Consider the following 12,071-nt stretch of genomic DNA (forward strand, 5'->3'; position numbering starts at 1 on the left):
ACGGTATAACATGCAATTCCCCGTTCCTAACCACATCTTCCGAGATAAGGTTGAGATGAGTGACTTTGTTTATATTTAAAAAAGAAAGTGAAGAACTATTATGCACTATTATGCACTATTTATTAATACCTGTTATTTATTAATATCTTTTATTTATTATTCTTAAATATATGTATTCCTTATATACCCAATATTATGTCCATGCATATCTAACATACATTTCACCCCAATCTGCAACGCAGAAACGTCTACATAATTCCCTCTCTACATCGCATGCAGAGCCCGCAATTGTAGATTGCATATATACCTGACCAGAGCCGCTGAATAGCTGATATACCCTTACCACTGCGAGTATTATCCTCGGACCAAGACCTGCGACGTTCGTTTAAGCCGGGTAATGTGCCATATGAACTTCACCAAAAGTTCTGTTTTACGCGAAGAATATCTAAAATCAGGGAAAAATTAGAAAACACAGTTCCAGAATCTTAATACCCTTCTAACTCATGGGTGGCGAACATCTAGATTAGTTTACAGATTGACAAATCAGATATCAAACTCGCAATAAAATAGGGGAATAAAGTGTCAGGATCAGGAGTAGATAAGATCTAGAAAAAACCATGAATTCTACTTTGCCTTTACACATGTATATTAGACCATTGACGGTTGAAGATGCGGAAGAAATTGGTGTTTTAGAGTCACAAGGTTTTCCACCTGAGGAGCGAGCATCAGAAGAAGTGATTAGATTTCGGTTAGCAGCTTGTCCTGAGTTGTGTTCGGGGTTGTTTATTAGAGAAGTATCTGGGGTAGAAATTAAAGATGAGAAATTGATAGGGCATATTCTTGGGACGAAGGTTACTTCTAGTGTGGGCGGCAGCGAGAAGAATAAAGAGGCGTTTATTACCTATGAAAATAGGGAGAAGATGCATGATGACTCTTCTAATACGATTGCAGTTCATTCTATTGTTATTGCACCTGAACACCAAAAGAAGAATCTAGCTACGCTGATGTTGACAGATTATGTACAAAAGATGTCAAACCAGAAGGTTGCAGATAAGTTGGTGCTGATTACCCATGAGCCTTTGGTGCCATTTTATGAGAGACTTGGGTTCCAACTTGTGGGTGAGAATGAAGCTGTAAAGAAGAGTCCCGAATTTTCTAAGAATAAATGGTTTGATATGGTGAGGGAGTTGGTTAATGAGGAATACGAATGCTGAGTTAGTGACTGTGCTTTTTCCTCTTGGAAAGGAAGACGTTAGATTTATAGGCATCACTCAATTTTGTAAATATGCTACTTTACATTCCATTTAGTCACTGAGGAATTATCTTTTTTTTCTATATTCCCCGAATGTGAAAGCCTTCTAAACTAATGATGAAGGTATAGTGAAAGCATTGAAGAATTGAGGCGTTTTGATTGGTAAGGAGCTGTTGACCTACTGTCTTAAACTCAACTATTTTTTTTAATTTCAATTGTTATTATTACGACTACTTGCCTACTTATCTACTTGCAACTTATCACTTTTTTATTATTTTGAAGTTAATAATATTCCGGGCTCTTACCTCTGATCTCCAGCTCTCCCGTAGTGTTGTTTCCCCTTAAAAGGTAATTAATTTAAATAGCGCTTATAGATAGCCTTTACATTCGAAGCTAATACTTTCGATCTCGAGTATTTGGCTGTTTTTAGACATTTTGTTCGTGCCAGCTTCAAATGCATTCTAATTGCCATCCAACTCTTGTCTAGATTCATGCAGACTATTAATTGTTGTGGTTAATCGGCTAACACCGTTGGCGATAATATGTATTTATATAGTCCTCACTGTTGTACTCAATTCAATCAATTATTGTGCAGACCCAAAATAATCTTTCATATCTGGAAGTTCTTTGTTAGTTGAAAAACGTGAAAAATTGCAAACATAAAAATAAAACGACTTACACCAATCATTGGATATAGCAAGGGTGCCTACTCGAATCTATAAATGCCAATAAAGTCAATATTACATCTGAGTTAATTTATTTTGGATATTGCTTCTCTAATCTAGACGATAACTATAATATGAGCCATTATATCGTAAAAATAACCGACGGACTTTTCAAAGCATCCATGCAGAAAGGTGCACCATTTGTGTTTCCCACGGCCATCTCGAACTTCCAAATTCTGGCGAACGAAAAATGGGTTCTTCTTGGGCCACGTAAGGAGAGTTTCATGGATATATTGACCAACAAATTCATATCAGTCCCTAGTTCAGCTCTCAGTTACAATAAGGCTTTGGTGCATCAGCCACCGAAGATTGAACAGGTCAAATTTAAGGGTGTAATTCCTACGGCACATTTGAGTGCAAGATATGAATTCTTTAAAGATGAATTCGACCAAACTTGTATGAAGTTTGTACAAGACAATGTGGTAGGCTCTAATAATGTCGGTTACGAAGTTTCAACAACACATAGACAGATCAATTCTTCACTTTATAATTACTTAATGGAAAAGCTAGATCTGCAGCACTTGCAGGATCGATGGACCATGGGTCTTAGTAATGGTCAGATGAGACGTGCTCGATTGGCTCGCAGTTTGTTGAAACAACCAGACATAATACTGGTCGATGATCCGTTCCTGGGGCTAGATCCGGTTAACGCAGAGATTGTTTCCAAATTCTTGGCCGAGTACAACAGATCGGTTATTGTGATTGGCTTACGCTATCAGGATCCAATCCCCTCCTGGTGTACACATCTGTGTTTTGTTGATCACGATGGAATTTCCTTCCAAGGCCCAGCAGCGGAATGTCATAATGATATTGGACGACTGAGGATGGAGTATATCCGGGCCCAAGAGTTGCATGAATCAAGTGATGTACCGATACCAAATGTTCAAGATTTGGTTTCTCCACACCCATTATATAGGAAATCACTTGAAGACCTTAAGCAAGCGCCTCCAACCATAGAACTGAGAGGCCTAACTGTTAGCTACAAAGGCGTTAACGTATTAGAAAATATTACTTGGCAGGTACCCGTAGGATCAACATGGCACATCCGAGGGGCTAATGGCTCCGGAAAATCTACCTTACTCTCTGTACTCACAGCAGACCATCCACAGTCTTGGAATTCTAAACTAATTGAAAACGGAGTCCCCAGAAGAACCGGCGCAACCAGTTATTTCGACATTAACATGCGCATTGGGATGTCATCACCAGAATTACACGCCATATTTTTAAAGATCGCAGGCGATCGTCTGACAGTTCGAGAAACCATCGCATCAGGCCTCCACCAGGACTCCTCGAACAACTTCAAACCTCTTTGGAAAAAACTTGAACACTCAACAAAACAATTAATATCCCTCTATCTAAACTACTTCCGACTAGATCATGAAACCATGTTCAAAGACCTCTCTGTCTCGGATCAAAAACTTACTCTCTTCATCCGCGCTCTTGTCAAAATGCCTCAATTGCTGATCCTAGACGAGGCATTTTCTGCCATGGACTCAACCAACATACAACGCTGCAAAAACTTACTTCATCACTGGCCTGGCACATGTCTCATAGTATCCCACCTGCCCACTGAGACTCCACCGTGCGATTACTACTTACACCTACACTCCCCCTCAACACACACACAAGGCTCCATAACTACCACTTAATAAATCCCCCATAAACTCATCCAGCAAATATCCTCCTTATATACCTATTTCCCATTAACTCTTCTCATCCATCACCATATGTGTACTCATCGTTTGATCACCGACAACGACTAATATGCTTCTAGGTTTTCACTTTACTTTTTTTTGTTCTTTTACTTCAACTTCTCATTTGCTCATCCGTAATTGTTACTTCCATAATAAAAGCAATCTAGGACTACTGTGCTATCAATTACAAAATCTCTCTAAACCGTGTCTGGTAAGCTGTTAAAGGTGTTTGGCTGGACTCTATATTTGTGTTTTTCGATTTCAAAAAGAAAGTTAACTCATAGAAATTGGTCTTTCTACGGGCCGGATATTAGATCCAACAGCTATGAGTTCAGTGTCTAACACTAGAGTGCCTTTAATTGCGCCTGAAGAAATCTCTCTAGAGGATAAAAAGGAAAATGAGTTTGGCCAATTGACTTCAGTAGAGTTCTTAGTCGCACCGAAGTCTCGAGGGGGAGCACCGTTGCGGGATCCAATACTAGATGCACCACCATATTATGTTTCGGTGATTACATATTTAAATTATTTGATTTTAATTATATTAGGTCATATCCATGATTTCTTTGGGCTGAAATTCCCGAAGGACAAGCACTCTGAGATAATGGAGCGGGATGGGTATGCCCCTTGGTTTTCTAAATTTGAGTCCTTTTTTGTGAGACGGATGAAGAAGAGGATCGATGATTGCTTTTCGAGACCGACCACAGGCGTTCCTGGCAGATTCATTCGTTGTGTTGATAGAGTAGCTCATCAGTTAAATGATTTTTTTACCTATCCTGGATCTACTTCTATGTGCTTAAACTTATCATCATATAATTATTTGGGTTTTGCTCAATCTGAGGGGCAGTGTACTGATGCAGCTTTGGAAGCTGTTCATAAGTATGGGATCTATAGTAATGGTCCAAGAGCTCAAACAGGGACTATCGATCTTCATTTAGAAGCGGAACAATATATTGCTACTTTCATCGGGAAGCCAGATGTTATAATTTTTTCGATGGGTTATGGATGCAATGCTAATCTTTTCAGTTCATTTTTAGATAGTAAGTGCTTGGTGATTTCCGATGAATTGAACCACACCTCAATTAGAACTGGCGTGCGTTTGTCAGGTGCAGCTGTCAGAAAATTCAAGCATAATGATATGAAAGCGCTAGAGCAATTGATACGTGAACAAATAGTTCAAGGTCAACCGAAATCTCATAGACCGTGGAAGAAGATTTTAATTTGTGTTGAAGGCTTGTACTCTATGGAGGGTACAATGTGTAATCTCCCCAAACTAGTTGAATTGAAAAACAGATACAAATGTTACTTGTTTGTCGACGAAGCTCATTCAATTGGTGCGATAGGCCCCCGTGGTCGTGGTGTGTGTGATTATTTCGGTATTGACCCTTCAGAGGTTGATATTTTAATGGGAACGTTAACCAAGTCCTTCGGTGCTGCAGGTGGTTATATTGGAGCAGATAAGTGGATTGTGGAACGTCTGAGGCTGGACTTGACAACTAATAATTATGCTGAACCCAGCCCGGCCCCTGTTCTTGCTCAAATCATTTCATCTTTGAGAACCATTACAGGTGAAATATGTCCAGGTCAGGGACAAGAAAGACTTCAAAGAATTGCATTTAATTCGCGCTATTTGCGTCTAGCATTACAAAGATTGGGATTTATTGTTTATGGTATCGCAGATTCTCCCGTAATTCCAATGTTGCTGTATGCTCCATCAAAGATGCCCGCATTTTCTCGAATGATGTTGCAGCGCAAGATTGCTGTTGTTGTTGTAGCATATCCAGCTACTCCACTAGATGAATCGAGAGTCCGTTTCTGTGTTTCTGCAGCATTAATTAAAGAAGACATTGATTACCTATTGCGCCATGTTAATGAAGTTGGCGAAAAGTTATTCTTGAAAGTTAGTTCCGGGAAGGCTGGCGGCTCTATGGATGGCAAACCACCAAGATGGGACATTGAAGAAGTAATTAAACAGACACCTAAAGATTGTAAGGATGACAAGTATTTTCTGATATGATCCTATGCACTCATTTTCTCATAATATTATAATAGATCGTTATACTTCCAGGTGTTTCACATAATCTCACTAATATGTTTAATTTGAAATTCTAATAGAAGTATATAAACATAAAGATATACATAGGTATATCTATACTGTGGTTTCCAAAAAGACTACTTAGAGAAACCAAAATAACTTCACAAAGGCTTTCACATTTTTATTTTAAACCATTGACTACCACATATTGATAATTACGAAAGTTATTTTAATATATAGAGGCAAACAGTATTTAAACCATTAATATAAAATTAGGCATTAGGACTACTACTAACAGCTTTAGTTGCCTGTACTGTTCATGTTGTCTTTAACCGGCATCAAGCATGTGACTTCTATATCATTTTTCACCACCTTTACACAACTAGTATCCTCATCATTCTGAACAGACCTACCTAAAATGCTTAACTTGTTCACTTCAATAGAATCCAAAGATAGCCGACTGTCACTATATGAGCTTGTTTAACAAGTTATAGTATAATGGTGGAACTTTCTGAGGCACTACCAGATGAAGAATTGCTGAAGCAAACAGTATTAAATAATGATGACGATGATAGAAGAATGACAAGGCTGCGGATTGAACGGTTTCGCACAACACATACATTATATATCCTGCTATTATTTTCCTTAGCAGTATTGCAAGCCATTGCAATAGCATTTTTTACTCGTGGATTCCTACTATCTAGAACAGTCCTTGATAATGTTGCATCGTTTGACGAAACGAAAGATTCGTATGGAAAGTTTGATAAAGCAGTAATACTGATCGTTGATGCATTGAGATTTGATTTTGTTATTCCAGTTGATACTGCAGCTGAAGGATATAATGATAACTATCATAATAACTTAAAGGTATTGTACGAATATTGGGACAATTCAGTTCTACTGAAATTCATTGCAGACCCTCCAACAACAACGTTGCAACGCCTAAAAGGGCTAACGACAGGTTCTTTACCCACTTTTATCGATGCTGGGTCTAACTTTAATGGGGACGTAATAGTCGAGGATAATTTAATCAAGCAGTTATATCTGCATAACAAATCTATTTATTTTGTGGGGGATGATACGTGGGACGCCTTATTTCATCCCTACTTATCAAACATGAGTGTACCTTATGAATCTCTCAATGTGTGGGATTTGGATACCGTTGACAATGGAGTGATTTCATATTTTGAAGAACACCTTTTAGACAAGGATCCTCTAGATAGAGAATGGGATGTCCTAATTGGGCATATGTTAGGCATTGATCATGTTGGCCATAAATATGGTCCGAATCATTTCACTATGTCTGAAAAGCAACAGCAAGTGGACAAGTTCATACGCAAGGTAATTGCCTCTATTGATGAAGATACCTTACTTGTGGTAATGGGTGATCATGGTATGGACCATACGGGAAATCATGGTGGTGATTCCAATGACGAATTAGAAAGTACCTTGTGGCTCCATTCCAAACGTAAAAATGCATGGAAACTAAAAAGCCCAGATCAGTACAACACTTCCCGATTAGGTGAAAATTACAGACAGGTCAATCAAATAGACCTTGTTCCCACTTTATCGTTACTACTGGGCACCCCTATACCATTTAACAACTTAGGATGGCCAGTTGACGAAATCGCTACCTCCGACGAGGAATGGAAAATATATACGAGAACCACGTTAGACCAACTACAGACCTACAATATGACAAGTAGGGCAATTACTAACCCTCAGAAAAACGTTCTCCTTCAACAACTGTGGCAGAATTCTACTATATCAGCACAGTATGGTTCTGAATACCAAGCGGCCCTTTTAGACACGTACAAGGACCTATGGGCCCGTTTTGATTATTATAGCATTGGGACTGGTATCCTACTACTAACCTTGTTTTTAGGACTATTGGTTACTGTTACGAGACTGATTTCATCCATAGTCGTTGGTCAGATGGTATCAGAATTAGTTCCAACAATAGTGGTAATGGCACTAGTTTCTAACGTTTGTTTTATTGGAATATTTTATGTTCTGCATCAGCCAGCGTTCCTAGCCAATTGGTTTTGGTGCTCCTTATTGGCTACTGCAGTTGGTATCATTATTGGTTTCTATATTCCCATATTTGACCGGTATAATCTGGCTTGGTTGACGTTCAGACTTGTTGAAGAACTATCCGATTACTGGTCTAGAATTGCAGCAATGTTCATAGCAATACATGCTTTATTATTTATATCCAATTCATTTACAATCTGGGAAGATAAAATTGTCAGCTTTTTATTGACGACGCTAGGAATGTTAACATTATACGAATTTGTATTCTTACCCAAAAGACAATATACCGCAGCACTTCTTAATGCTTCATTGGGAGAAAAAGAAGGCACTGTTTCGGGGGCTACGTCTGGTCAAGCTAACTCAGATTCATTGCCTTTAGGGAGATTTGCAAGAATGGTTGGAGGCTACCACTCTATTGTTTTAATAGTGTGTACAAGATTAGCATCTCTCATCACTATTTGCCGCGAAGAGCAAGGAATCCACTGTACTCCAACGTTCAGCTTGCGTAGTAATTATTCAATGCCAGTTATTCTAGGATGCCTATTTTTGGTTTTTGCCATTCCATCGTGTATTAAAGGCTATTATAATGTCTGTTCTTCCTATCAAGCTGCTGCACCAATATGGATTGGAATGTTATTGAAATCTATTCTATTTGTTAATTTCATATATTGGGGCCTAACAGCCTTTGAAAATATGTCCCAAGGTTTTCAAATCAATCTTGGAATTGTTAAACTTACATTATCTCGTATCATTGTGGGTGTCTCATTAATTGTCGCCAACATTGGCTGGATGATGGGCCCTTTGTGTATCAAGTTGAATATTCACAATAATGATACAAAGTCTCATCAAGCCACTATATTAGGATATACTAATGTGTATGGAGCTCAGTACTTTCTGTTGGTGACTAACTTTTTGATGTGTATCATGTTGTTCAACAAACCATTAGCTCAACTTTCGTTGTTCCTAATGTGTAACCAATTGTTATCCGTTTTAGAAATTATAGATTTGTTAAAACTGAAAGAAAATTTAATTGGACCGGTTGCAATGGGTTTGATTTCCTATAATCAGTTTTTTAGCACTGGCCATCAAGCCACTATTCCATCAGTCCAATGGGATATGGGTTTCGTTTTAACGGAAAGCATTACATTTCCTTTCACACACTTGGGCATCATTATGAACACTTTTGGACCTCATATTTTATGTGCTGTATCAGTTGCATTGCTTACTTTATGGAAGCAGCCTCCTGGAGTATTGAGAGCGAACACTTTATTAGCACGCATTGTATCTAATTGTGGGATGTTGTTGATTTATCATACTGTATTATGTCTGAGTAGCTTCATTTGGGTCACTCATTTCAGGCGGCATTTGATGGTGTGGAAGATTTTTTGTCCTAGGTTTATCTTCGCCGCATTAAGTTTGATTGTAACACAATTAGTTGTAACTTTCATCACTGTTGCCTTTGCAGGTGGTCGGTTAATTAGACAAATCAACCACCTTTTTTGGAAATAGGTATGGTAATAATCCTATAGTTTAAATTAAACGTGTAGTAAAAAAATAAGTGTATAGATGTTAATTATAATATTTTTTATTTTTGTTTCTATGAATTCATCTATGGACATAGATAATAAATAAAGATGGTTAAGCCATGCAAAACAATCATTCGGAGACTAACATACAGTGGGGAAGTATAAAAAACAAACAATAAGAATTAATCCACATTTTTCAAACCTAAACTAAACAGAATTGTTGTCCAAAAAGAAGTAATTACCTGACAACTTCTGTTCCTTGTCCATTTGGGAATCGAGTTTATTGATCCTTGGTCTAAAGGAATTTGGATCCCTTCTAAAAGTGACATTTAGATTTTTTAAGAATCTATTACAACCGGTTAACAAGCTTTCTGGGGTTCTTGCAAAGGCGTTTTTGGATGGGGTACCGTCGAAAACAATAACTTTGTCTGCTAGATAAGTAGCCATAATGAAATCGTGTTCCACAATGAAAGCTGTCTTCTTATTGTGCAAAATGAAACGCCTGATGACCTTGGAGCATATAATACGTTGTTCAGAGTCCAAATAAGCAGAAGGTTCATCAATTAAGTAGATATCTGCCGATAGCCCTAAAGACAAAACAATTGCAACTCGTTGTAATTCACCACCAGACAAATGCTGAACTTCTTGATCAATAATATCCTCAATATTCAGTGGTTTAACAACATCAGTTTGGAATTGTGGGTTTAAGAACTGAGCTCTAATTCTTTTGAAAAACAATTGACGCACAGTTCCTGGGAATTTTGGAGCAATTTTCTGGGGCTTCATGGAAACATTTAGCTTTGGAACATCTACACCATCATCAGCAGGAATTGCGCCAGCAAGAAGCTTGATTAACGTAGTCTTACCAGTACCGTTTTCACCCATCATGACTAAGATTTCAGAATCTGAAAATTCACCTGACTCTACTGTCAAGGTGAAATCACCTTGTGTACGTTTCATCTTTGGATATTGGAATGCCCTAGTAGCGTCTAACTGTAGCTCATCAACTGCTTCTGTCATACGGAACTGTAGGGCTTCGTTTCTAAAACGCAAGTTCTCAGATGGAATATGACCATCTAAGAAAATATTGATACCTTCTCTAACAGATGACGGTAAAGTCACCACACCATAGACAGATGGAACACCATATAGAATACAGATAAAATCAGATAGATAATCCAATACAGATAAATCGTGCTCCACACAGATAACATAAGTAGTTGGATTCAGCAATGATCTGATAATCAAAGCGGCATTCAAACGTTGCTTGACATCCAAGTAAGAAGATGGTTCATCAAACATGTAAACATCAGCTTCCTGGACACAAGACATACCAATTGCAAATCTTTGCAACTCACCACCCGATAACGCCGATATGTCTCTCTTCAGCACGTTCTTCAACTCCAAAATTTTAATATAATTTTTTACTTTGTCTTCTGGTTTCTCCATTCTAGCCTTCAGCAATTCACCGACTTTCTGCATTGGTCCCTTAATCGCTCGAGGAATGTTGTCTACATATTGCGGCTTGATGATAGCCTTAATATCATCCTCTAGCATTTTAGTGAAGTAATTCTGCAATTCAGAACCACGGAAATAACGGATAATATCGGACCATTCAGGCGCTTCATCAAACCGCCCCAAGTTTGGCTTCTGCTTACCTGCCAAAATCTTTAAAGCGGTCGATTTACCAATACCATTGGTTCCAACCAAACCTAAAACTTGACCTGGTCTTGGTGTTGGTAACCTATGTAGCTTAAATGAATTCGCTGAATAACGATGTGTCACTTGAGCATCCAAATTAGTAGGCAAATTAATAATAGTGATAGCATCAAACGGACACTTTTTAACACAAATACCACAACCAATGCACAAAGTTTCAGAAATAAATGAAATCTTCGAAGTCGGCGTCACCTCAATACAAAGTTTACCAGTCTTCACAACAGGACAAGATCTCTTACATTCTTGCCGGCACTTTTTAGGCTTGCACTTGTCCTCGTTGACAATCGCAATACGGGTATTCTTACTTGACATACTTGTCCCACAACCTTCACCCGTATATTAACCTCACGAAAGCAACTGAAGTTCTGATATAGACTACTAGTATTCCTAGTTTGTCGTCTTTGTCCTCCTTCTCATCTCATCACCAGAAAATTTTTCACATATAATAAGCATGTTGCTTCGTCATATGTGGTGTACGGATAATAAGTTACACATCACGTGCTGGGATATAAATAACAAGAAGAAGTCCAAACTCACAGATATAACTAGTGAAATGAATGCACGCCATTTACCTTGATCAACTTCGCCCTTCAGGCTGTTCATTAATTATAGGAAACCATGATGACGTATAAAGGTACATACAACGTTACCCGGAATTACCGTAGAAAAGATTTTCAGCCTTTTTTTATTTTCCGATGTTGGAGTATTTAGTGAGTTTTATGAGTTGCTTTCTCCCACACGCCTCCCACGTCTTTTGCGCACACATATACGTTGGCAGGGTAGAGCACAACGTTGTGAAACATGTGTTTTGTATGCCTAGGTTACTGTGGGTGAGATTATCGTTTGGTTATGGTGATTGACTGATCCGTAGGATGTCTGATGCAGGTTGCAGTATCTTTAAGTGTGGTTGAGCCTGATTGAGCTCCGGTGTGGTTGGTACTCTTTAATGGTTATCTTGGAATTTGCAAGGCTCCCAGTGGGAATTTTAGTCGTAGGATCCTTTTTGGTTTACGAAAAGTGAAAAGTGTTGTTTTGGTTGTTTTGGTTTATGAAAAGTGTTTTTTGGTTGTTTTGGTGTTGTTCTGTCCT

The 12,071-nt window shown here is 38.4% G+C and overlaps 5 protein-coding genes across 5 annotated transcripts; 4 read left to right on the top strand and 1 right to left on the bottom strand.

Annotated features, from left to right (window-relative positions):
• Positions 1 to 617: 617 nt before the first annotated feature.
• On the top strand, positions 618 to 1,214 carry PAA1 (polyamine acetyltransferase; the record flags this gene model as incomplete). Its single annotated transcript, XM_003647065.1, has 1 exon — positions 618 to 1,214. One exon carries the CDS (start codon positions 618 to 620, stop codon positions 1,212 to 1,214), a length of 597 nt encoding a protein of 198 aa, XP_003647113.1.
• Positions 1,215 to 2,051: 837 nt separating this feature from the next.
• Positions 2,052 to 3,626, top strand: Ecym_5557 (uncharacterized protein; the record flags this gene model as incomplete). Its single annotated transcript, XM_003647066.1, has 1 exon — positions 2,052 to 3,626. One exon carries the CDS (start codon positions 2,052 to 2,054, stop codon positions 3,624 to 3,626), a length of 1,575 nt encoding a protein of 524 aa, XP_003647114.1.
• Positions 3,627 to 3,996: 370 nt separating this feature from the next.
• LCB2 (serine C-palmitoyltransferase LCB2) lies at positions 3,997 to 5,685 on the top strand (the record flags this gene model as incomplete). The annotated part of the gene is made up of 1 exon (XM_003647067.1): positions 3,997 to 5,685. One exon carries the CDS (start codon positions 3,997 to 3,999, stop codon positions 5,683 to 5,685), a length of 1,689 nt encoding a protein of 562 aa, XP_003647115.1.
• Positions 5,686 to 6,201: 516 nt separating this feature from the next.
• Positions 6,202 to 9,246, top strand: GPI13 (mannose-ethanolamine phosphotransferase GPI13; the record flags this gene model as incomplete). Its single annotated transcript, XM_003647068.1, has 1 exon — positions 6,202 to 9,246. One exon carries the CDS (start codon positions 6,202 to 6,204, stop codon positions 9,244 to 9,246), a length of 3,045 nt encoding a protein of 1,014 aa, XP_003647116.1.
• Positions 9,247 to 9,470: 224 nt separating this feature from the next.
• Positions 9,471 to 11,294, bottom strand: RLI1 (Fe-S cluster-binding ribosome biosynthesis protein; the record flags this gene model as incomplete). The annotated part of the gene is made up of 1 exon (XM_003647069.1): positions 9,471 to 11,294. One exon carries the CDS (start codon positions 11,292 to 11,294, stop codon positions 9,471 to 9,473), a length of 1,824 nt encoding a protein of 607 aa, XP_003647117.1.
• Positions 11,295 to 12,071: the final 777 nt, after the last annotated feature.

This window comes from Eremothecium cymbalariae, chromosome 5 (genome assembly GCF_000235365.1).
Source record: "Eremothecium cymbalariae DBVPG#7215 chromosome 5, complete sequence".
In the NCBI taxonomy this organism is placed as follows: Eukaryota; Fungi; Ascomycota; class Saccharomycetes; order Saccharomycetales; family Saccharomycetaceae; genus Eremothecium; species Eremothecium cymbalariae.